Source organism: Chanodichthys erythropterus, chromosome 18 (assembly GCF_024489055.1).
Source record: "Chanodichthys erythropterus isolate Z2021 chromosome 18, ASM2448905v1, whole genome shotgun sequence".
Lineage (NCBI taxonomy): Eukaryota > Metazoa > Chordata > Actinopteri > Cypriniformes > Xenocyprididae > Chanodichthys > Chanodichthys erythropterus.
The window spans coordinates 18,156,567-18,180,606 of NC_090238.1; the positions used below are offsets into that span (position 1 = coordinate 18,156,567).

Genomic DNA, 24,040 nt, shown 5'->3' on the forward strand with positions numbered 1-24,040 from the left:
CCAGGTGCGTGAGATTGCTACCATCCTCGAGGGAGTAGTAGTGGAGCTAGAGGACTGTGATGGAAGCCTTGTCTGCTTTCCCGCCATTGTGAATGAGCTAAATCTGGACTCTGGGAATTTTTTTGATTTTTTTGAGGAAATAATACCAGTGAATCTCGCTTCCCTGCTGGTTCCGCCCAGCCCTATGTTTACTGTTTCCCTGCTGGTTCTGCCCAGCCCTGAATCTCCTGTGTCCCCGCTGGTTCCACCCAGCTTACAACTTCCTGTGACTTCCAGAGAACTTCATGTAGAACTTCCAGAGTTCCAGCCCAGCCTCCCTCGCCCACCGCCTCTACCAAAGCCATCCTGTTCACCAGTCCTTCCTCTGCTCATCCTTGTCGGTCCCTCGGCTCATTCATAGTTGGTCCCCTGTAGCACAGTGGATTTGCCTCAGGTCTTCCTGTCCCCCATGATGATTTCCTGTCTCTGCCTCCAGCCACAGAGCCCCGAACTCCACCCCGGTCCTCTGACCCATCAGCTACACCGTAGCCCATCTTCCCACCAGTTCCACTGGACTCCACCATCCCCCCCATCTATGGCTTGGTCAGGCATCACCCTGGTTCCACTACAGGATTTGGCTGCGCCTCTTTCCTCCATCCTTTCAGCTACAACAGGCTCCGCCGTTGTCCTCGGTTGCTCCAGCTCCACCGTGGTCTTCCAGGTCCCCACCAGCTCAGCTCCACCTTGGCGGTGTCACCCTGGCTCTGTGTCTAATTTGCTCCATCTGGGTCTCAACCACGACCGGATTCATCACAGGATATCACAACCCTGGTCCCTCCTTCCAGGCCTCCACCATGGCTCCTCCCTCCTGCAACCCTGCCTTAGTCCATCGTGCTGGCTGTGGCCTGGGTTCCTGCATGGCTGCTCCTGCTCCTGGCTCCTCTCTCCTTCTGGCTCCACCTCGGCCTACCGGGTGCCAGCCTCTTCCTTGGTCCCAAGAACCATCAGCTCCACCTTGGCCCTCCAGACCTATGGTGTCACCCTGTCTCCACCATGTCCAGCTCAGTTGCAGAAAGTCACCTCCCTGGTCCCTCTTCCCGGGCCTCCACCATGGCTCCTCCCTCATGGGACCCTGCCTTGGACCATCATGCTGGCTGTGGCCTGGGTCCCTGCATGGCTGCTCCTGCTCCTGGCTCCTCCTTCCACTTTTTCATGGACTGTTTTACCTGCTCCTGACCATTTTTGTTCCTCTCCTCTTCCACATCCCCTTCAAGAGCCCCCGCCCTCCCTCCTCAGTTGGACCTACGCAAAGATGCGCCTTTCCAGAGGGGGGCATACTGTCAGGGTTATGTTCTGTTCTATGTGTACTCAGTTTCCCAGTGTGTCTGATTAATGATTCCATTCAACTGTTCTGTTCATTATCTCATTAGTTCTCCTTGTTATTTAAGCCCAGTTCCCTGTGTTCATTGTTCAGTGTCATCAAAGTTGAATCTTCGTTTATAGCTTGTTTATAATAGCCACACATGACACTCATATACAGTGGATTGATTTTAATAACTTAGCACTAGGAGTTTAATTTTCTAAGCACTAGGAAAATACAAGTATCGGATCGGGACTAAATATTACTCAATATTCAATGACTTGGGTTGGATCAGGGCACAAAAAACTTGATTGGGAAATCCCTAAAATTTACCATGTGTATTACATTTTTATATATATATATATATATATATATATATATATATATATATATATATATATATATATATATATATATATATATATATATGCAAAAGTCTTAGGCACGTCAGTATTTTCACCCCCCCAAAAAAGGTTTTAAGCCAGTTATTTATATCTTTTGCTGTAGTGTGTCAATAGGAAATATCCGTTCACATTTCCAAACATTCCAAAATATTGTTTTGATTTAGTTAATATAAGTTAATTGATAAATAAAATCTATTTATAACAGTATTTTTAAAAAACATCCTCACTTTACAGCATTTTTACACAAGTGCCTAAAACTCTTCACAGTACTGTATCTTTGCAGGCAGGATTCTTCAAGCATCTTAGAGACACGGCCACAGTTCTCCTGTATTTAGTTTGACTCAGTTTCATCTGTTTCTTCATGTAATCACAGACGGATTCGATGATGGTGAGATCAGATCACTGTGTGGAGCACCGGCTGTTGTCAGACTCCTTGTGTATTCAAAAATCTCACTGGATTATTACAATTAATGGCAAAATGAATGTTTGGAAATGTGAACGGATATTTCCTATTGACACACTACAGCAAAATATATAAATAACTGGCTTAAAACCTTTTTTGGGGGGTGAAAATATTGACGTGCCTAAAATTTTTGCACAGTACTATATATATATATATATGTAACACATGGTAAATGTTGGTCCATGAACAATAAAGCAGGACAGGACATGCCGATCCAAGACATGTTGTGCTTCACATTGTTAAAGTTGCCTTCAAACATCAACATCACCATACCTAGAAATTAGACTTTGATCAGAATAGGATTGAGAATGTCTTAATAAGTCTGTCTTCAGTATGACTGAGTGTCCTTGGCAGACTAATTCTAATATTCACCAGGCGTTTTCCAAGAACGGCATATGTGTAGGGCATTTGCTGTTGGAAGGGCTGTCACAAACAATAAAAGCCGCATAGCTGGGAAACTGAGTCAGAAAACATCACATGAAGTAAGTGCTTTTAAATGCTCTTCTTGGCAATCACAGAAGGAAATTGATTTTAGTAATAAGACAAAGAAAGCAATTGCAGAAATCGATGCATAAAGCCAGAGCATAATGTACAGAGCCAAGTTTACTATTTCATTAACAGTAGGACAAAAACTCCAGAAAGCATTCGGTATGACAAATGCCCCGCTCCATTATATGCACATTTCAGGTAAGTGCTGCGGGCCAAGTTAAATTCCATTTCTCTGCCCCATTGTATCTCTATTTATTATTTGTTATATTTGTTCCAGATGGTGAAGGAAGGGCTGCTGAGAGACTATTGTTCCTCTGGCCCCAGAGAACTGGGTCTGAAATAAACTCCATCACACAAATCCCAGTGCAACCTCCACACGCTAAAAGCTTCTGCCTCCAAACACACACGCGCATAAATAGTGACAGTCTGGATACTGAACTTCACACTTTAAAGCTACAGCTCAAAAGACATAAAAAACATTACATTTTAGAAAGTCAGAGACATTCTACTTAATGTCTTTGACTTGCAGAAATAAAAGCATTCCATTGCCTGATTGCACCTCAAATGATAACGAACAAGAAAACAAGATTAACACTCATTTGTTCAAGTCTTCAACTATCAACAGAGAGGATCATTTACCATGTTTTTTAAATCTGCAAATGTTCACTAAATGGGCTTTAGAACCATGTACTGTAAATGTAGGAACTTTCAACCATATATGTGCATTATAAATGTTTATTACTATTTACATACTGTATGTACATCTGATGTACATGTACATCTTTTTGTGTGATGTACTGTACCTCCATCGCTGTGAATGTTTCCATGTTGGAAGTCTACACATTAAAAAAATCTGACTTTCCAAGGCAGAGAATTCCCTATTACTCAAACAAATATTATTATTATAGATAATATTATATTATTATCCTAAAATGTACTATGGTAACTGCAATGTCTTCCAAAATTCCAATAAGTTCTATTTCCCTATATATTTTATCTTTAAAACATTAAGTTTTTTTTTTTTTTTTAATCAAAAGATAATAAACTTAAAGATACTCAAAACTTAAAGATGTTCAAATATGTCATTTTATCTGAATTGTATTTGACTACGTTATATGTAATGTTATTCTATCTGAATAAATATATTGATATATTTGGATCGTTGACCAAATCACCAATATGCTATTATTACGGAGAAAACTGATCCTTGACCAGCAGTTATAAGCAGCTTTTCCCTCTAAAAGCAATCAGAGACAGTGGTTTGAGTGAGAATATTCTTTGTTAGTCTCAAATCTGTGGCCAGGGGAAGGCTAAGCCTTGCCAACACACGATCCACCTATGATTATTTACCTTTGTGTATTGTTCTTATTCTGTTTGTTGTTTATTTTATTTATGGATTTTGTTGTTTTCATGAAACCGCTGGCTGACAATAAATCACATTTAACTAATCTTAATTGTCAAATGATTTTTATCCCATGTACTGTAAAATTATGTAATTTTGAGAGTAGGCAGTCCACCCTATTTCACCAAAGACCACTTACTTTAAAATTTCTGGACTCGCCACTGTTTGAAATACATCTATTGAGCTAAAATTCAATACACACATGCAAACTATATTTAATATAAACATAATATAAATGTAATATTATACAGATACAGATATACATACTGTACCACCGAGACCCAGAGCAAAGCGATAAGCAGATGGACAGAGAGGGGTTAATACGGCGAGGAGAATCTCAAGTTGAGCTCTGGCAGCTGCTAAACGGCTCTGACACCTCACCAGCGTTCTCATTCCAACCAGTAAGCCACCTTCAAAGTTGCTGTCAGGTAAATGACCTTGTATTTCATTAACTGATAATTAAATGGATTTATTCCACTAACGGTTTTAATTAAAATGCTAGAAATATTGATTACCCCTATCATCTCTTCTCCCCCCAGATGAAAAAAGGTTGGAGAACTGTTTATTTAGAGAGGGGAGAGAATTAAATTAGATTGAATCTCTGAGAGACTTAAATAAGGCTTCTTACTTTTTCTGCTGTCCAAGCAGAAAAAAGGTTCTTTACTTTTTTGATGTTTGATGCAATTATTTTGAAATCCATTTTTGCTTACCTAAATATTTAATTAAAATATCATTTCAAAATATAATTAAATCTTCCAGTTTAATACGTAAGGCAGAGTGTCTATCAAATATTGAAGGCTGCCAGTGAGAGCTGAGATGTTGCGCTGCGGCCAACGTAAAGCGAGCATAGTTACAAACGGCAGTAGTACGAAATGAGTTCTAGTTCATCCGAGCGATGGGGCGGAACCGTGCTATTGTTCTAATGCATATTGGCTGTTGTCCCGAAGCCTCTGTCATCAGAGCTCAAAGATATTGCAGATACCACCGCTACAGGGTCTCCTCAGCTGCTGATGGACAAACTAATTACGCATGAAATCAAATATGATTTGTTGAAGAGGTTCATGAAAAAAATGCAATCTTTATAACAGAGCTCTGACACCTCAAGTCCTTAGCTGTGTGCACTAATGCAGCACAAGGACGCCGGGACTTATGGGTAATAGGATCATATCAAATGGGGCAAATGAACAGTTTTGACATTTGAACGGAAAATATTTGACATGATCTATAATTTCTAAGTATGTAAGGAATAGTTCATCAAAAAATGTCCCCCTCCGTTATGTTATTCCAAACCCAAATTACTTTAAATATCTTTCTTTGTAACAAAAAGTGAAGGAAGAGGCAAATAAACACCATACAAATCTCAAGGATTGTCCATGCACCATATTCCAAGTCTTCTGAAGTTGTTTTTCCATAGGAAAGCAGAAAAAATAAATCCTACAAAATAGCACATCAAGATGTATCTCACCAGGTTTAGCGTCAATGGCAATCAATCACAAAGACCCACTATAACTAATAACATCAAAACGCTGTTGCATGGACTTATTTTATGGTGCTTTTTGTCCTTTTTTTGGAACTTGTCAAGATGAAAAATAAACAATCAGGGCATTTTCCTGAACATCTCCTTTTGTGTTCCACAGAAAGAAAGGAAAGAAAGGAAAGAATTTGGAACAACATGACAGTGAGGTAAACAATGCTAAATTCTCCATATTTATATTTCCTAACGTTTTAACGAGGATTCAAATTTCTTCTGACCGTAACCCATTAAATCAGGAGTTTTCTCGTAAAATAAGAAAACAAGAAAATTAAATCAGTCAAGCTCACTTGTTTACTTCACGGGTAGTATGCAAACGTTAACGCGTTGGGGGGAAATTAGCAGTAATCAAGGTATTTTGGGTAATTCCGAACAATTAAGTGCAATTTAAAGTCAACCTTGTGATAGATAGAAAGTGTTTTTGTTGAAGAGAAAGTGTGGCTGATAAGTGCCGTTTAAGATTCAAGGTGGCTGCCTTACACATAAACAGATGTAGAAAGCTGACAACAGAGGAAAACAGGAAAGAAAGAGACTGTAAAAGGAACCAGACGACTAGTGAGAATGACATGAATGGCAATGGTTTGGAGTAGCTAACCCTGGAAAACCTACTACAAAACAGAATACTTTATATTTTAACTGAATTTGTATTATAATACCCAATAATAATCAGCTGTGACATATTATACCCAAAAGTTCTTCAATCAGTGGACTACCAGTAAAACTGATAAAAATTTGGAACCAAAAATTATTCAGACACTTTGACCTGACCATGTTTTGCTTAAAGGGGACCAATTATGCAAAATTCACTTTTGCATGGTGTTTGGACATAAATGTGTGTTGGCAGTGTGTGTACACAACCACCCTATAGTGATAAAAATCCACCCACTCCTTTTTTTTAATCTCCATAAATCATAAGCAGTGTCTCAGAAAAAGCAGTTTCCAGATCCCTGGCAGTGTGACGTCACAAAAGCCACAGGCCCCACCCACGAATGTTGACAGACACTGACGTTTGAACATAGAACCACCCTGAGCGAGTTCACAGTGAGTCTGCCATTGCTGCACTGACGAGAATGACTCCCAAGCGTTTTAGGTGTTCTGTAGCTGGATGGATTAATCAACATAGCTCTCCATTTACTCCCAAAATCTGAGCTGCTGAAAACGAGGTGGATTAACTTGGTTTTTTCTACCGAAATTCGTTTATGTCTGCGCGAATCAATTCACTTAGTGAACGAATATCAATACAAATGGACAATACAGAACAGAAACTGTGCCAAAAATGTGCTACTCAAGGATATACAAGTAAAAACTGTTCCTGATCCAGCTTACAGTCTCCAGAGTGATACTGGATATGGCAGTAATGAAGGTGAGAGCACTTTATTACAGTTCATCAGAGTTTATTTACGGGTATAAAGTTTATTAAGCACCACCCGAAAGGTATAAGGTCTTTATATATTTGTTTACTGTTAGTTGTAACAAGTGTTTCTGTGTTCTTCGCTATGTATGTTGGTAAAAATACAAGGGAAAAGAGAGAGTTTATGAATAATATTTTAATGCACACTTGCAGTGTTTTATTAAGCTCTTACAGAGATTTTCTAGAGTGAAAACAGACGCTTCATCTTTTGTGTGAAGTACAATAAACGTCATAAAACTCATCTGTAAAGTTTTGGCCATCATTCAGATGGGGGTCAGGTACAACAGGCTTGTACTAATATAGTGGATTAAAAACAAGAAGACAATATAAGTTATAACGGTAATTGAAGTAAACTATACCTGTTCTATCTCCATGCAGCATATATTCGCAGTTTCTGACATTATAGTGCGTGCGTCGTGACTGAATCCTGTCACCGGAGAACGAGCTCTTGAAGCTCCGCCCTCTTAGGTCGAGCGCAGCAGCTCATTTGCATTTAAAGGGACCACACTTAAACAGCTCGTTTCTGCTCAACCACTAAAAGTGGCAATTTAACATGCTATAAAAAATTATCTGTGAGGCATTTTGAGCTAAAACTTAACATACATACTCTGGGGACATCAGAGACTTATTTTACATCTTGTATTATGGGGCATAATAGGTCCCCTTTAAGTGTTATCTGACATAATTAAGATTTTTTTTTTTTTCTGACACAGTTTAACTCTGAGATCTTGTTGTATTTTATTACCATTTTTTAAACCATAGTAAATAAACTGTATTAATGAATGAAATGTTCAAGGTGTCTGAATAATTTTAGTTTGACTGTATATATGTTTGAAGTATGTGTGTTTATGTGTAGACCCTCTTCAGGAAAACAAAAACAATCCATGGCCAGTGGAGTGAAGGAACCAACAGTTTCATTTTCCCTCCTGCTGACTGTTTCTTCAAAAACCCGAGATTAAAAACCAAGAAATCACCTCACAGTCTCCCAGCACCCTGACTCACTCTGCAGGAACTCTCTCTATATCACATGGGCACGTTGTCACATTTGATATGTGGTTATCAGCCCAGCTAGTGTTCGTACAACCTGCAGGACAGAGCAATTAGAAAATAATTTGTCTGATTGGAAAGGTACACTACCAATATAAACATCATTATGCTTAAGGTTATAGATTGGTTCTAGTATTTTTATCATGATTCCTGATGTGGTTCTCATGAGGATGATACAAGTTTGAGTTTGGCATGCACCTATATATATATATATATATATATATATATATATACAGTGGTACTATTATGGTGTCCTAGTATGGTGTCCTAGCAATTCATTGCCCTATCACACCTTATCGGCTGTGTACTGAACTACACAGGGAGAAACCAGGAAAACTCAGCTCTGGATTATCACAGAATTCCGCCGCACATCAGCAACAAAATTCCCGGGGGACGGCCCGCACTGCAGCACAGCTGAACATAAAGGTACAGAAGCAGCTCGGATACAGAGGCCTTCACGAAGCCCTTCCCTGCGTTTACTTACATTTGCGTCCAAGGACACTATCGCACAGAGTTACAATATCACAGCTGGAGCATAAATCAAAGTAATCCTGCAGACAAGCCTCTCTGTGTTCAGAGAAAGACCGGCATTTGTAACTGCCACAATGCAGTAATGGATTTCATCGGGTTCGGAAAAGAAAGAGGAAACAACGGAATAGGATTCGACTTGGAATTGATAAGCGTGCATTTCTGATGAGTGAAAATGTCCCAGTTATTATCTGTGAGGCAGTTTTATATAAACAAATAAAATGTGATGCACTCTGGTTTGTAAATGCTGGACCTTCAGTCAGTGTTACTCGGAAATGTTTTGCACAATTTTAAGCATCTCTTTAAAACTCTCTTCCGTTTTGTTTATCACATCCAACACAATACAACAATTACAAACTTATGATATTCTAGATATACCACATGCCCACAAAATACAAACTTAACTCTGTGTTTGAAGTCAGTGCAATTTATGCAATGACTCACACAGCATGAATTGTTTATCCCACAATTCAATGCATTTGACTTTACCTTCTATTTACACTGTCACAAGTAAGTGACCAACTAACTTTTAACTCTTTCTTGACTCTTTTCATGAGACTTCAAAAAGTTTAGACATTTTTAGGTCAACTTAATTTAAAAAAGCAAAATAATTTCTTGAAAATAGCAACTAGACACCACTCACTAAATTAAAAATGCATCATAGTGAGATCAAAGTAAAAAAAAACACTGCAAGGAAATAATTCCAATTTTGTGTGACTTCTCAATTTCTATTATACAAAAGTGTTTTAGAATTCTATAGTGATGCTCAAAATTGGTACAAAACAATACAGAGTAATAATAACAAATAGTCATTTGCACCCACACACCCAAACATAGGCTTTTGAAGCACTAATAATATGCTTGTGATATAAAAGTCTCTAATGAAATGATGAATAATGACAGTTTGTTGATGATAAACAATTCCGGTCCAAACTAAACAAAACAAAACAACTCAAGAAGTCTATTGCTTTAAGTCTTAATGAAAATCAAAACCTTCTAAAAAACTTGCATTTGCCCTTTGATACTTAAAATCTCAAGCATATACAAACACTTTTCAATCAATCTGTCAGTCAGTGTCTTACGGGCAGCCTCAAACCAAGGCCACAAGAGACCTACGGTATGCCTCAGGAGGAAGCAGTTTGTTTCAGTCAGAATGTGACACTCTTCACCTGCTGTCATAGATGAAGATTTATACGTGTCCCTTTTTGCTGCTTCACATTCGTCAGTGGCACATTTCTGTTCTGAAACAATCTCAACAGAAGCTACACTGCAAAAAAGCCCATTTTTAAACAATATTATGTCATGTCCTCTAAAAAATATATATAATACATAATATATAAAATGGTTCTGTACTTTAAAGAGGCCATATTATGCTCATTCACAAGTCTTGATTTTGTTTTGAGGGTCTAGTAGAATAGGTTTTCATGCTAGAATGTTAAAAAACACCTTATTTTCAACATATTTGATATTTTACATTGTTGCAGCACCTCTCTTTCCAGTCTTTCAGTAACGCTCTGTTTAATTCCCGTTTCTATGAAGCCCCTCCTTCTGAAAAGTGCAATGTGCTCTGATTGGTTGGCTGGACCAGTGTTTTGTGATTGGTCAACTGCTTTGATCGTGTTTCGGAAATGTCCCGCCCATTACCAGAACCTTCAAAGTGACACCAAGATTATTTTTAGATCTAAAAAGAACTATTAAAAGGTAGGGTAGGAAATGTTTGCAGCAAATGTGTGCCACAAACAAACAGCAGCCACCTTTCACAGTTCCTCCTGAACCAAAACAAACAGCAGCACTATCAACGCCGAAATTAATCTGAAACAGTCAGGTACAAGTCAGAGCTCAAGTCAAAGTTGGCTGTGATGTGTTTTGGAGGAGGTGTAGCTTTGAAGGCGTACCTTTGAAGAGCATTCTGAAGGGAGGGTGGGAACTTATGCTTTCAAAGCTAGTTTGCTATTACTAGTGTAATGGAGGCCAACTAGTAGTTGCTGTGCAAGTAAACCTCACTCCTCTGATCTCAAGAGATGCTCTAGTGACTGATGCTAGAGGTTGCAACCTTTTGCCTCCTTGTTGCAGCGTCCGACTCTCACGCCAGAGACCCAGGTTCGAGGCCCGCACAGAGCGGGGCGAGTAGGACCTGGGTGAGGAGTTACACTAGCCTCTCTGAAATTGCCTACCCTACCCTGGAAATGGTTTTTGATAAGAAGGTTCTTTGCTGAACCTAAGAGTCTAGTATGGGCACCAATCCTGATTCTGGGTAATATAACATTTTACAAGTCTGAGCATCTGTCACAGCCTGTCGTAAAAGCTGAGGGGAATCATTATGGCTCATCAATGCATCCAAATGCACAGAACAAAGCGCTTGTAGCAGTATGCTACAACTATAAAATATACATACAAATATCAAAGTAAGGCCCATGCATTTTATGTCTTCTTTCTTTTTTTTTCCCCTATGACTGGAATATATTTCATGAGTGAGGCTTCTTGCCTTCACCTCATCTTCCTGTTTTCCTTCTCATGCATGTCACCGAGCTCGCATACCTTCAGTGCTTTGGCCAGATTTCAGGAGAAAGAGATCCAGAGGGCAGACATTAGAATTTTATATCACTTCAAGACAGGGGAGGGAGAGAGCGGAGAACATGAAGTTCTTCTGACAGTCATCGAGGACTCTGAGAAAATGATGGGATGTGTTTTTGTGCATCTCACCTGAGAGGCATGCTTAAATGTGCGCTCGTGATAAGGTAATTCCACCACACCATATTTCATCGCATGCCCGACAGGTTTATGTTTACCAGATCGGCCATAAGCATTACTGATTGAGACAAAGAGAAATGCAGAACATGTCAAATAAAGAAGGTTTCCAAATACATCTGTGAGAAATTTAAAAACACAAAAAAACATTTCCAAATATTAAAATATTAAAATATCAAAATCAAAAGAAAAAAAAATTCCCCTTTTTATTTCGGGGTGAAAACTGTCCTAAATATAAACCAAATTATATTTGGCATAAAATCACTTATATTTTCGCTAAAATGGATAACGGATTGTCATGACGTCACTGCAGACTTCATATTCTCATCAAATCTTCTGTGTAATCAAATGATCTCTAGAATCTAAAGCGCCCCGCCCCCCTACATTATAAATAGACGCTGAAGCTGCATCTGAAATCGGTCAATTGTTCACACATTTACTTTTTTCTACATGGTGAAATCGCACATAGTGCACTATATAGGGGATAGTGAATGATTAAGACAGTGTTAATATGGTTTCCATTGAGGCAAATAAAGTCTGGTTTCCGGTTAGTGTCACACGAACCGCAGCAACGCACACACAGGCTGCTCCGGTCTAGAGACACGATAGAACAGAGCGGATCATATCTGCGAGTTGGCGCATACCACAAAATATATCGGACCCATTTAAATTCTGCACAGAATGCTGTTTAAAGCAATATGGAGGAGATTAGAAGGAGAAACGGTTAGAGATTAGAAGGAAACTGAGGTTTTACCTAGCGCAATGGCTCTAGCAGAGCTGTGGTATAAACAAAACGTCATTGGCTATTTTAAAAAATGGGTGTAGCTGTTCGATATATCCTTCCTGTTTCTGTTGAAATTACGTCAACAAATTGAATAATGCTGCACATTCCAAGGCACTTCAGTGGGCCTTTAAGATCATTTTCACCCCAAAAAACAAAGAAGAAATTAAATTATATTTTGCATACAGAAAAAGATGCTTATACTTTTGAAAGTGACATGTGAAGGCCAAGTATGGAATTTATATATCCAGTTAGTGCACACACAGTATTAAGTAGTGAGTATTAAACACACACACACTGCAAACTGTGGACACACACACCCGGAGAAGTGGGCAGCCACCTTTGCTGTGGCATCATTCGTCACCTCAGTCATTTCTTGCTGGTATTGAGAATCGAACCCACAACCTTTGGGTTACCAGTCTGACTTTATAACCATTAGGCCACGACTGCTCCATTTGGCTTATAATTATAATATTTATAAACCAAATTATGTTTTGCATAAATTATATACCTATATTTAGGACTACTTTTCTTGTGAGAAGACCTTGTGACATTTACCCCAATACGAAATAAGAAATTCAAATCAAGCTTGTTTTCTGCAGAACTGCAGGAAGCGAGAAGACGTTGGACTGCTTGTGGACTTAGTTTATTCACATTTGTATCATTTTCAGTTGCTAATCCAGTATGCACTCTGCTCCACTGACTACTGTGTGTCTATAGCATTTCCAATATTAATAATACAGAGAGAGCGTTGATGCCTCTCAGATGCCTATCCGTCCTACCGAAGGCTTGTTAAATATTCATTGACAATTATTCCGCAGTGACTGAAGGCTAAGTGCTCGCTTCTGAGAGAGAAAGAGAGAGAGAGAACTGAGTATAAAGAGTCATGCAATTATTAATGTCCATTTTTCCAACATGTTCCTCAGTCGATGTCTGCGGATCAAAATCAAGCTCATTCTAGACACAGCAAGACTTCCAGCCCCATAGAGCATTTAGCAAAATGTTCATGCAAGAATCTTAAAAATAAAGGTTCCCCAAAGAACCTTGCAGTGAAAAGTTATTAAAAGAACCATTTTTTCTAAGTGTAAAAACTCATTCTAATAATCTTAAGAACCTTTGTTTCACTATAAAGTACCTTTTATGTATTGAAAAGGTTCCATGGAGGTTAAAAGTTCTTTATGGAACCATAGATGCTAACAAAGAACCTTTATTTTATGATATTAAAGGTTCTGAAAGGTTCTTTGGGAACTTTTTGAATCAAAAATGGTTCTTCTATGGCATCACTGAGATACCCCCCTTTTGGAACCTTTTTTTAACAGTGTAGAAGGAAAAAAATCAAATAAGAGCCACATCAAAATATCACAGGACATTTATCAGATCAGTTGTAATCTGGTTTCGATTGACAGAGTTGACTAAACATCTACAGTTGTGCCGTCAAGACAGCCACAGACTGCGCAGGAAATGACAGCGTATACCATCCCTCTGCATTGTGCTTTCTTCAGAAAAAGCTCTCTGATTCCAATAATTACAGCCTAAAGTGATCCTTGTTCGCAAGCAAGTAGGGTAATCTTTGATCCGATTGCCAAGTGCAGAATGCAGAATACAAATGAAAAAATAATACAATCTGGTTTATATTCCAGACTTTCTCAGGCACGATATAGCCAAAGGACAAGGGATGGAGGAAGAAAAAAAATGAATTAAGTCACACTAGAGGAGTGTTTCAGCATAGGCTGGGGGTTTACGACTTCATACATGTCTACGGCTGATTGGAAAAACCTCATGTCTCCACGCATCCTTCATAAAAAATAGAAATTACAATATTCTAGTGCATCTCCCGGTGAACTCTGAAATTAGGACGACAGTAAAAAGACACAGGAAAGGATGGATGTGGAAGGCAAAGGCAGTTGTGAGGTGCACATTTCACATAGCCACTTATTCAAGTCATGCTAACAATATTCATTGCAAAACACGTTGCTCGTACATCTCATTTGGAAGAAAAAATTAATATGAATTAAACCTTGTCTGCATATTAATTCATATCATTTGTGTGATTAAATATTTGAAACTGTCTGCAAAAACTAGGCACTATTAATTTTTTCATAAAACATTCATTTCAATTGTCAAACTGCCGCTGGCAACAGAAAAAAAAAAAAAAAAAAACACTTAAAGAGGTATGTCAATTTTAAGTCACTTTATGAATCACAGCTCGAGTGCTTTTGCATGCTAATATAAGCAGAGAGACCTGGAATAAATGACTACCTATTTGGGTCCTTGATTATTTTTCATTTCTCATGTAGAACTTGATAAACATTTTTTTTTTTTTTCAGAAGGGGTTGGATGAATATTAAGTCTTTTGAAATTAACAGAAGTTCTGTTAAACAAGCTCTCATGAGTCTGGAATGGATTTGCAAACATGTTTCACAGTTTCATTTTTATATTATATTATTGCTGTTTGTTAAAGGAACCTTTACTATTATTACACATCCTTAGGGATTAGTGACTTTGAAAGTCTCTTATGCTCACCAAAGCTTCTTTTATTTAATCAAAAATACAGCAAAACAGTAACACTATGAAATATATAATTACTATTTAAAATAAGTGTTTTCTATTTGAATATATTTTAAAAAGTAATATATTACTGTGATGCAAAGCTGAATTTTCAGCATCATTACTCCAGTCTTCAGTGTCACATGATCCTCCAGAAATTATTCTAGTATGCTGATTTCTAATATTGCTGACATTTCCTATTATTATCAATGTTGAAAACATTTATGCTGCTTAATATTTTGTGAAAGCTGTGATACATAGTTAATTAACTATTTTAGATTATATAAAAAAAAATGTTATGCATCTTAAAACTGTTTTTTTAATATAACATGATGAACCATAAATACTTCAAGAACGAAAACGAAAAGCAAGATTTCTTGACCCAAACTTCCCTTGCACCCTAAAAATCTCAATTTACAGCATGTCAAACTTATAACTCTATCACACTGCGGCTAAATATACATCAAACCTTAAGAAGTCCAATTTAAATTCCCAATTTCTTAACTAACGTCAAATTTGGAGTGAACTCTACTTTTAAAGTCTGAACTTATAACACAGAGGTGGCCGGGCCACTCTCCTGCAAAACTTCAACTGCCACCTCCTGTAATTTCATTTTCACCAGCAATAACCCCGGGTCACTTTTTAAGCATGGTGACTTTGATATACCTAAGACTGCTCCATATGCATGGCTGGGTGGCGTAGTGTGGCATGGCTGCTTTTAACATATGCCAGCGAACAGAAACCAGGCCCTCCCTCTCCCCCTCCTCCTCAGTGTGCCGCGCTCAGCGCAGAGCAAGGGGTGAAATAACCGCCCCGGGGCAGACAAGCTGTCTCTAAGGAGTCTCCGATAAGAGTCCTGCCTGCCTTATACATACATACATATGACAGCGGAGGAATATGCCACAGACAGCTGGCAGGGACTACACTCTGCCTGGCTGCTGCGAGAGGGACGGACGCAGATACTGCAAACTCTTCGGGCCATGGAGGAGGTCCCCAACAAGACGATAAACCAGTAAAGGGGATGCGTGTGGAAATTTTGACCCAAAAAATATGAGTAAATGTTAGAGTACCACGGCTCAGTTGTTAACCCCAGGGCGATTTTTACAAGGTTAGTTACAGGATTAGACTGGCTAGTGAGAAATAACATGGTCTAATCAGGGGCAGGGACTTTCAGGGTGTTTTCACACTTGCTTCGTTTAAGGTGAACTGAGAGAGAGTTTTGCAAGACTCAAAATGAACTAGAACCCCTTTAAAGTAAACTGAACTTGGATCAACACAAGAGTCTGCCAGTTCACATTAAAATATGCATTGTGTACTATTAAAATACTATACCACTACTAAAAAGTGTACAAAAGGGCTTAAAAAAAAATCTGTTTTTTTAATGGTGTTGTTTAATGTTTGTGTGGTGTTTTTAATGTGCTTTAAGACAAACCATGTGCAAATTCATCAGCCAACACCATTGCTGCGTATTTTCTCCTTAAAACTGCAATGAACTAAAGACAACCTCCTCTCTTTCATACTGCCACAATATTGTAACCAATACGGTCAAAGTGCGGGCGGGGCTTTTACTATTATTATTTTGCTGATTTTTAGAAATCTAGAGCAGCTGTTTGGTGAACGGGAACATGGTTTGTTTAACATTAGCAACACATTATTAGCTGTTTCACAACATAGTCAAATAAATTCAATTCCATAACGTAGTCAAATAAATTCAAATAACTAGCTTCTGGCAGACAACTGTACGCAGAACGCACAAGTCGATTTGCGGCAGAAGAGTATCCTTTGACCTGATGCACAACATAATGATGAACACGGAGGCGCAGAGGATAGAGCAAAACAAAACACCGGTTCTGGATTATAAGTCTAAAACAATCATTTTTAAAGAGAAATTTCGGGGGATTTCAATATAAGAGAAGAGGAGCTTAAATTTGTTGCACAGCCCTATTTGTTTGAACCGCGAGAGGCGTCTAAGCTTACAATACTCCTGCGTCAGTTGGCGTACAGTCGTCCGCTGGAAGCTAGTTATTTGAATTGATAAAGTTTTAAATATGGATATTTTTCTTACAAAAACGCATCGCTTCGCTTCAGAAGGCCTTTATTGTGTTCGTCAGAAAGAAGATAGTCTTACACACCTAGGATCGCTTGAGGGTGAGTAAATCATGGTATACTTTTCATTTTTGGGTGAACCATCCCTTTAAGGAGAACTCAATGCTCCAAAAAAAGGGAATATAGGAATATTTTACTGTATAAATTTAAGTAAAATAATAGCGGATTCTCTTTCTCTCAAAATTTTGAAAAGCAGTGTACATCGAAAAGTAGCACAACATTTTACTATCGTAAAATATATATTAAAGTAAAACAAAAGCTAAAATAATTTAGGGGTTTAGTGCTCACATAATTGATTTCAAAACAAGAACGAGTCAATGTAATAGGCAGTGAATGGATGGAATCTCACCAAGAAATGAACGAACATGTGTCACAGGCTGACATTGCCTCAGTGAATATGATGGCACAAATGAACCCTTCACTGCACACACCTGGTCAACACATATCAAATATTACTCATGAATCCCTTCACATATGTAGGATATATGAAATCTGCCTGCCATCTATCCTTTCCTCGTGTCTTGTGACATTTAGCCGATTTACACAAAGTCACGTGTACCTCACTGCGGTATAGTGCAGATATGAAAGAATGTCTACGTCTAGCAGAGAGACTGGCGGATTTGAGCATGACAATTTTCTCTTCTAAGAAACATGTTATTGAGAGAGGATTGTTAGTGCTTCATGCTGTTAATGATTGCCTCTCTCCCCACTTCTGTCTATGTGATGTTACCCCTACAGTTTAATTAGAGGCGAATAACTAAATTAGACAGGATTCCCTCAGGATTGCCATTTGACCAGCATCCAGCCATGTTAAAACTTTATGGTCTTGAGAAAATAATTCAGACGGCACAATGCAAGACGTGGGTGTGAACATATGTTTGCAGCTATAATAACAAACCGTTATGGCTGTCGAGAGAGATGTGGCCTGCTTTGTACACACCTTAATGGCATTCTAGGGACAGACTTAGTGTCTCGGTGAGGCGGTATATATTACTCCTCTGACGGCGCGCATTGCTCATTTGTGAGCCGTTTTTTTAACCAAAGCAAATTAATGACAGCAAACGACACCTGTTGTAGTGAAGCATTAGGAATTAATAGCAAAGAGGGGGGCTTGTCATTGAAAAGAGCGCCTTGACAGCAGTTTCCAAATATTGTTTAGTCAGTGAAACAGGGATCTGAAAGTGATATGAATTCCCTGATCCTCCATTAAGATGAATCTATGGGCCATGTGGTGACCTGAGACAGGCTCTTTAAAGCATTTGTTTGAGTATTTGACCTGCGTGAAAGCACACAGTACCCTTCAGTAAAGTTAAACATAAGACTTTAACTTTAGATTAAAGTTTAGGTTTAAAAGAATATTAGAGATTATTTTCAGAAATGTCTATAAAACAATATATTCTGACCAAAGAATTTCTATGACTTCATCAACGCCATAAGACAGACACATATAGTTTGATCCAGGCTCAAGATCCCACATAGACCCATATTTACAACCTCTGCCCTCGACCTACAGGATCCGCCCTGATTCAGACAGAGAGAGATTTGTGGCTCCTTGTGTGACCTTCCCACAATCCTCTGGCCTGTCTCTAATTAGGCAATGCATCCGATCATCATTAACAGCTCTCAGATAATGAATCACTCACCCCTCTCTCTCTTAATTCGCTGTAACCAAGCGGCTAATGGCTGTCAACGCTGACTGATCACACTGATTGTGGTGATTTCTAATTGCAACAAAACAATTTAAAAGCACCCCGATTATTTATGTCGGTGCCCACAAACTGGAAACAAGTAAGGCCTTGTTCACATTAGGACTGTTCGGAATACCACCTACTGTTTTTGAATGAAATAGAGTAGTATGTAGAGTATATGTTTTCTGAGTGCATTGAATGAATGCTAAATTTGCCAAAAATGGGCAGTATACCACTAAAGCACACTGCATGGAATACTGTATCCCACAATGCAACGGGCTCAACTTGACATTTCAGTACCAACATAACCAGTAAAGTGGTAATAACAGCCACAATTTTTAGCATCTTTCAAAAGGACTCAAAAGGAGACATTTGCACACAAAATTAGATTAAAAATGCCAAAGAATGAACCTCATTGGTTCTCGCACGTCAAGCAAACATGCTTGAGCTTCCATTTACCACAACTGATGTGAGTTCATCAAGTTGATGAATGTTTATGTGAATAAAAGTCTGAATTCTATCTGTTCATCATATAAAGTAATCATATCTCTTTGGAAAATTTGGACTGAACCACTTGATTCATATGGATTCGTTTTACGATCTCTTTATGAACTTTTTGAAGCATCAAAGTGGTATTTGCATGGACTGTCAATGGGGGAAAGAAATCTCTCAGATTTCATTAAAATACCTTCTTGTTTCAAAGATAAATGAAAGTCATATGGGTGTGGAACGACATGAGGGTGATTAAATGATGACAGACATTTTTGGGTGAACAAACCCTTTAACTTCTAGCCTTTCTGAAACTTTCTCATCGCATAATATACACAATACTCTGCAGTGTGCTATTCTATTTTAAACACTGCCATAGATGATTTTGTATATTTAATTCACTGTTGTGTAAAATTTGTGTAAACACAATCAAAGAGTGAAAATAGATCTGTTCTAATTACTTCGGGTTCATACTGCACATTTTTGGTAATGTCATCTGGGTATTTTATGCATACTAATATACCGTATCCTGCTGAAATAGTAAAAGCAGTATCTTCATATGCTATTCCGAACATAACCACAGACTGTCTGAGCAGCTAAAAAAGAAGGGAAAAGACAGAAGAAAGAAAACAAGAGAGAGAAATATTAGGCAACTGAGAAAGGCCCTGGCGTTCCTGTTTTCTGTAGATGAAGCAGAAGAGATTACGGAGCAGAGGAGAAAGGGAGATTGCGCCCTGGTGATGCCGATGCTCCCAGGGGAAATCCAGCCGAGATCACGCTGCTCCTAAAGCAACTGTTCTCGCACACGCCATGCAGAAACACAAACCCGCCAGGCCCCACTCTCAGGGCCCGGCACACAAACACGCCACCTAATTGGAGTGCAATTACCCAATCACAATTGACAATTAAACAATGAGAAATTGGTCTCCCAAATAACTAAGTCTGCAATTACACATTAAGTGTGAAGTATAAATTGAGTCTAGCGCGTTGCCTCTAAAGCATAATTGTGTGTGTGTTTGTGAGAGCTATCAAACGTCTCATGCTCATTTACAGACAGAAAATTCTCATTCGCATCACGCCTATGGCGTGTACCCTGCCCTGAAAGGAATGTCTCACTGCAGAGCCTTTCCTTGAGCCGTTTCTTATGGAAATACGCGGCGCTCCTCCACAGCAGAGCTTGGCCCTGTTTGTTTATTTTGCTGATCGAGCAGAGCATGGCCGTGGGCTACCAGAAAGGAACTGAGAGCCGCAGACAGATGGAACGACTCAGGCTTGGGATGCGGGGCTGTAACGGGCTTGACAGTGTCACGTTTGGCTGTACCTTGGGGCTGCCGTGATGACTGCGAGTTTCCCGCTCTTCCTCGTCCCTCTCGCTGGACAGGATGTGGGTTTTGATGGCATCCAGTGTGCGCAGCATCCAGTTGTGCTGACGGCGGATCTGTCTCTGCAGCTCTTGCCACTGGTGGGATATCATATGGAGTATGTCCCGCAGCCCTGTGAGCACACATAAAGAGATACTGTAAAGGACATTCAGACAGAACGCCATTTTGTAGTTTAAAAACGCAAGATGCAGGTCAGTGAAAAAAAAAAAAAGCAAGATCTAGGAATGCGTTAAAAGTTCAACTTCTTTTAACTTGAGTGTCATGTTTTTAGAATGCTGTGTCATTTATAAGATGCTGCAAAAGAGTCAAGCACAATGGTAAAACATGGCTGTCTAGTGCTTGTTTACATAGAAGAACAATGGAAAAGCAGTGCAGTGGAATTCAAAAAGGCATTCTGTGTGAATGGCCCCTAATACTCAATGCACATATTATAAATGCAATGGTGTAGTGGTTAAAGGTCTGTAATCCAAAGACTCTATGTTGAAAAAGAAGGAACAATCATTGTCAACTTAACCAAAGGCCTCTTCTTCTAAATTACTAATTAAAATTATCTAATATAAATGTACTAGTTACTTCATTTAAGAATCAGCTAAATACAAATGAAAACTATTAAATAATACAAACAGCATTAAAATAGATAAAATATTGAAGTAATATACAGTACGACCATGAAACCAGTAAACAGTGTGCAAATAAACACAGATCTTCATTATTTACTGTACACATTGTGTATATTCAAAATGGCATGCTACTAATAATTTTTTATTGAATAGTAGTATGTATACTGTGCAAAGTATGCTTTTTTTTATTTTAATGCACACTGTGTGGAAAAGCATATCCCACAATGGAATTAGTATGATCTATTTGCTTCTATTTTTAATGTGATAAACTGGAGCTGATATCAGCCAGTTCAACCACTTCAACTTTATTTATTTATTTAGCAGTCAGCAAAAATTTTACTTTGTAACATACACCAACTGAATCATTTGGCAAAAGAATAGCTTATTCTGATGAAAAAAAAAAAAAAGAAAATAAAAAGCAAAAAAGCAAAAAACTGTGAAATATTTTACTATAACTGTTTTCTATTCTGATTTGAACATATTTTAAACTGTAATTTATTATTGTGATGCAAAGCTGATTTTTTCAGCAGCCATCAGTCTTCAGTGTCACAAGGCTCATCTAATCATTCTAATATGCTTATTTGATGCTCAAGAAACATTTCTTATTATTATCAATGTTGAAACAGCTGTGCAGCTAAATATTTTTGTGGAAGATGCATAATACATGATTCTTTGATGAATAGAAAGCTTATTTTAATTTTATAAATATCTTACTGACCCCAAACTTTTGAACGGTTAACTTTGGCCAATTCAATATAACAATGAGCAAAGATATTTTCACACAAAGTTGGGTTTCAAGATGAAAAAACTATTTATTTGTGAGATGATGAGTGAGACAATGTAAATCTAAATGCACACAGTTTCCATTTCAAATAGTAATATGCAGTAAACAATATGTACTGCACATTATGCGGTTTGCTAGTATAGCACTCTGAATACAGCCACTGTTCCAGGCATATACCGCTAATGTCGGCCAATGGGCAGAACACCCACTTAAACCCTACAGTGAGATTTTCCTGCCGTCCATCCGGCCCGTCCCACACATACACATCCCCCTACAGTTGTTTTTAATGAGCCTTTAATGTGCTGTGATTTAACCATTTATCACGACTCACCCTTAATGATCCAACAGACGCACTTCGCTTTCTTTTTTCCCTCTTAAACTCAAACACATCACTAATAATAATGCTCATGGCATTATCATAATCACCACCATCATCTAAATCATTAAAACCAACCTCTGGTAAAAAATAAAATATTGAACAAGTTAAATGATAATATCTTCCTCTTTTCTAATCAACAGATGGGAAAAAAACAAGGCATTTGATTTTCACGCCACTTGATGGTGGTGACCCGAGCCAGACCGAGAGTGTGTTTTTGCATCTGATGAGGACTTGAGCATTCAGTTAATCCCTCAGTATTATGGGATGCTTCTATATTCAAAACCTATCATGTGTCCGCTGCGTCTCGACCAGCCACAATCAGCATCTCCGTCTGCAAATCCTATTTGTTCAAAGTAATTAAAAAGCATAAATTAAGATAAATACGCTCGAGGCGGAAGTCGGGCTTCTGGAGTGTGACCCCGCATTGTGCCCGGATCAGGACTCTCATCGCAGCCGACGGCGTTCTGTGAAGAAAGCTGCGACTTGTACCTCTGGAGTGATGCCTGCCTGCTGAGTTGCTAAGATACGAGACAAGGTGGTCAAGGTGGGAAGTTGATAGGAGATTTGCTCCTAATCACAGAGCTGAAATTAAAGGGGAAAATAAAATTTTCTTGCTCTTTTGAAATGAGTATGTACTATGAGTGTCTACTAAATGAGTGTCTATAATGAGAAGTAAAAATGTTTATATTTTACATCTTTTCTAATTAAATTCAAACATTTTCATTAAGAATTATATTATAAGCATAACAATTTAAGTGGAAAGTTACTAAAAAACATATTACTTTCATAAAGGTCTTTGGTTTGTCAACTTTTGCTTTAATGACCGCAGCACTTAAGTTGAAATCCAAAACCTGATGCTCTCTGTTATGATTTGAGAACGATGCAAAGAGCATCTTCAGCTTTATTGGAAGTAAATCTAACCATATGTGCAAAAAGTCACATGATCAATGACAATTTACAAGCATATGTTTAGAGACATAGAACTAGTGCGTCTGTTTTACATACATTTTCTTAGTTTTATTTGGTTTCCCAAGATCCTAAAACTTTGGAATCCAACAAGATTTTCAATGTGGTCTCAGAATCCTGTGTCACACTGTATATTGCCTTCAAATAACCCAAAATATGGAAAATATGATCTATGATATCAAAGATTTACACTATCGTTTACAAGTTTGTGGTCAGTACGATTATTTTTTAAAAATAAAATAATACTTTAACAAGCAGTAATGCATTAAATTAATGTATACTGACAGTAAAGAAATATATAATGTGTATAAGACATTATTATATTTATTTAATTTCTATTTTTAAATAAATGCTGTCCTTTTGAACTTTCTTTTCATCAGTATCCTAAACAAAAATTATCATGGTTTCCACAAAAATATTAAGCAGCACAACAGTTTTCAACATCATAAGAAAATCATAATAATTCTTGATTGCCAAATCAGCATATTAGAATGATTTCTAAAGGATCATGTGACACTAAAGACTGGAGTAATGGAGTATTGACATCACAGGAATAAATTACATTTTAAAGTATATTAAAACAGAAAACAGTTATTTTAAATTGCAATATTTCACAATATCACTGTTTTACTGTATTTTTGCAGCCTCTGTGAACATAAGAGACTTCTTTCAAAAACATTTTAAAAAATCTTACTGTTTGAACAATAATGTATTCACACTGTAGAATATAGTAAAAAAAAAAAAAAAGTAGAATATGGTCTCTTTTAAATCAAAATGTTTACTTTACTAAATACACATTTCCGGTCCTAAAGTGCACATTATTGTAAAGGAGGAAATAAAGCATAGAATGGCCCCTTTAAGAAGATCCCTACGGAAGGTTGGGTTATAGTAAAGGTGCAAGTGTGCATGTTTGTGTTTGTATAGTTGGCAGGGAGC

At 38.0% G+C, this 24,040-nt stretch overlaps 1 protein-coding gene across 3 annotated transcripts in view; it reads right to left on the bottom strand.

The window, feature by feature from the left end:
* The window catches only part of akap6 (A kinase (PRKA) anchor protein 6), a 151,110-nt gene that overhangs the window by 74,539 nt on the left and 52,531 nt on the right, over positions 1 to 24,040 (bottom strand). For all 3 annotated transcript variants that reach the window (XM_067368250.1, XM_067368251.1, XM_067368249.1), the window contains exon 7: positions 20,295 to 20,467. In XM_067368250.1, the coding sequence (XP_067224351.1) occupies positions 20,295 to 20,467 (173 nt within the window). The remainder of the gene's footprint in view (positions 1 to 20,294; positions 20,468 to 24,040) is intronic.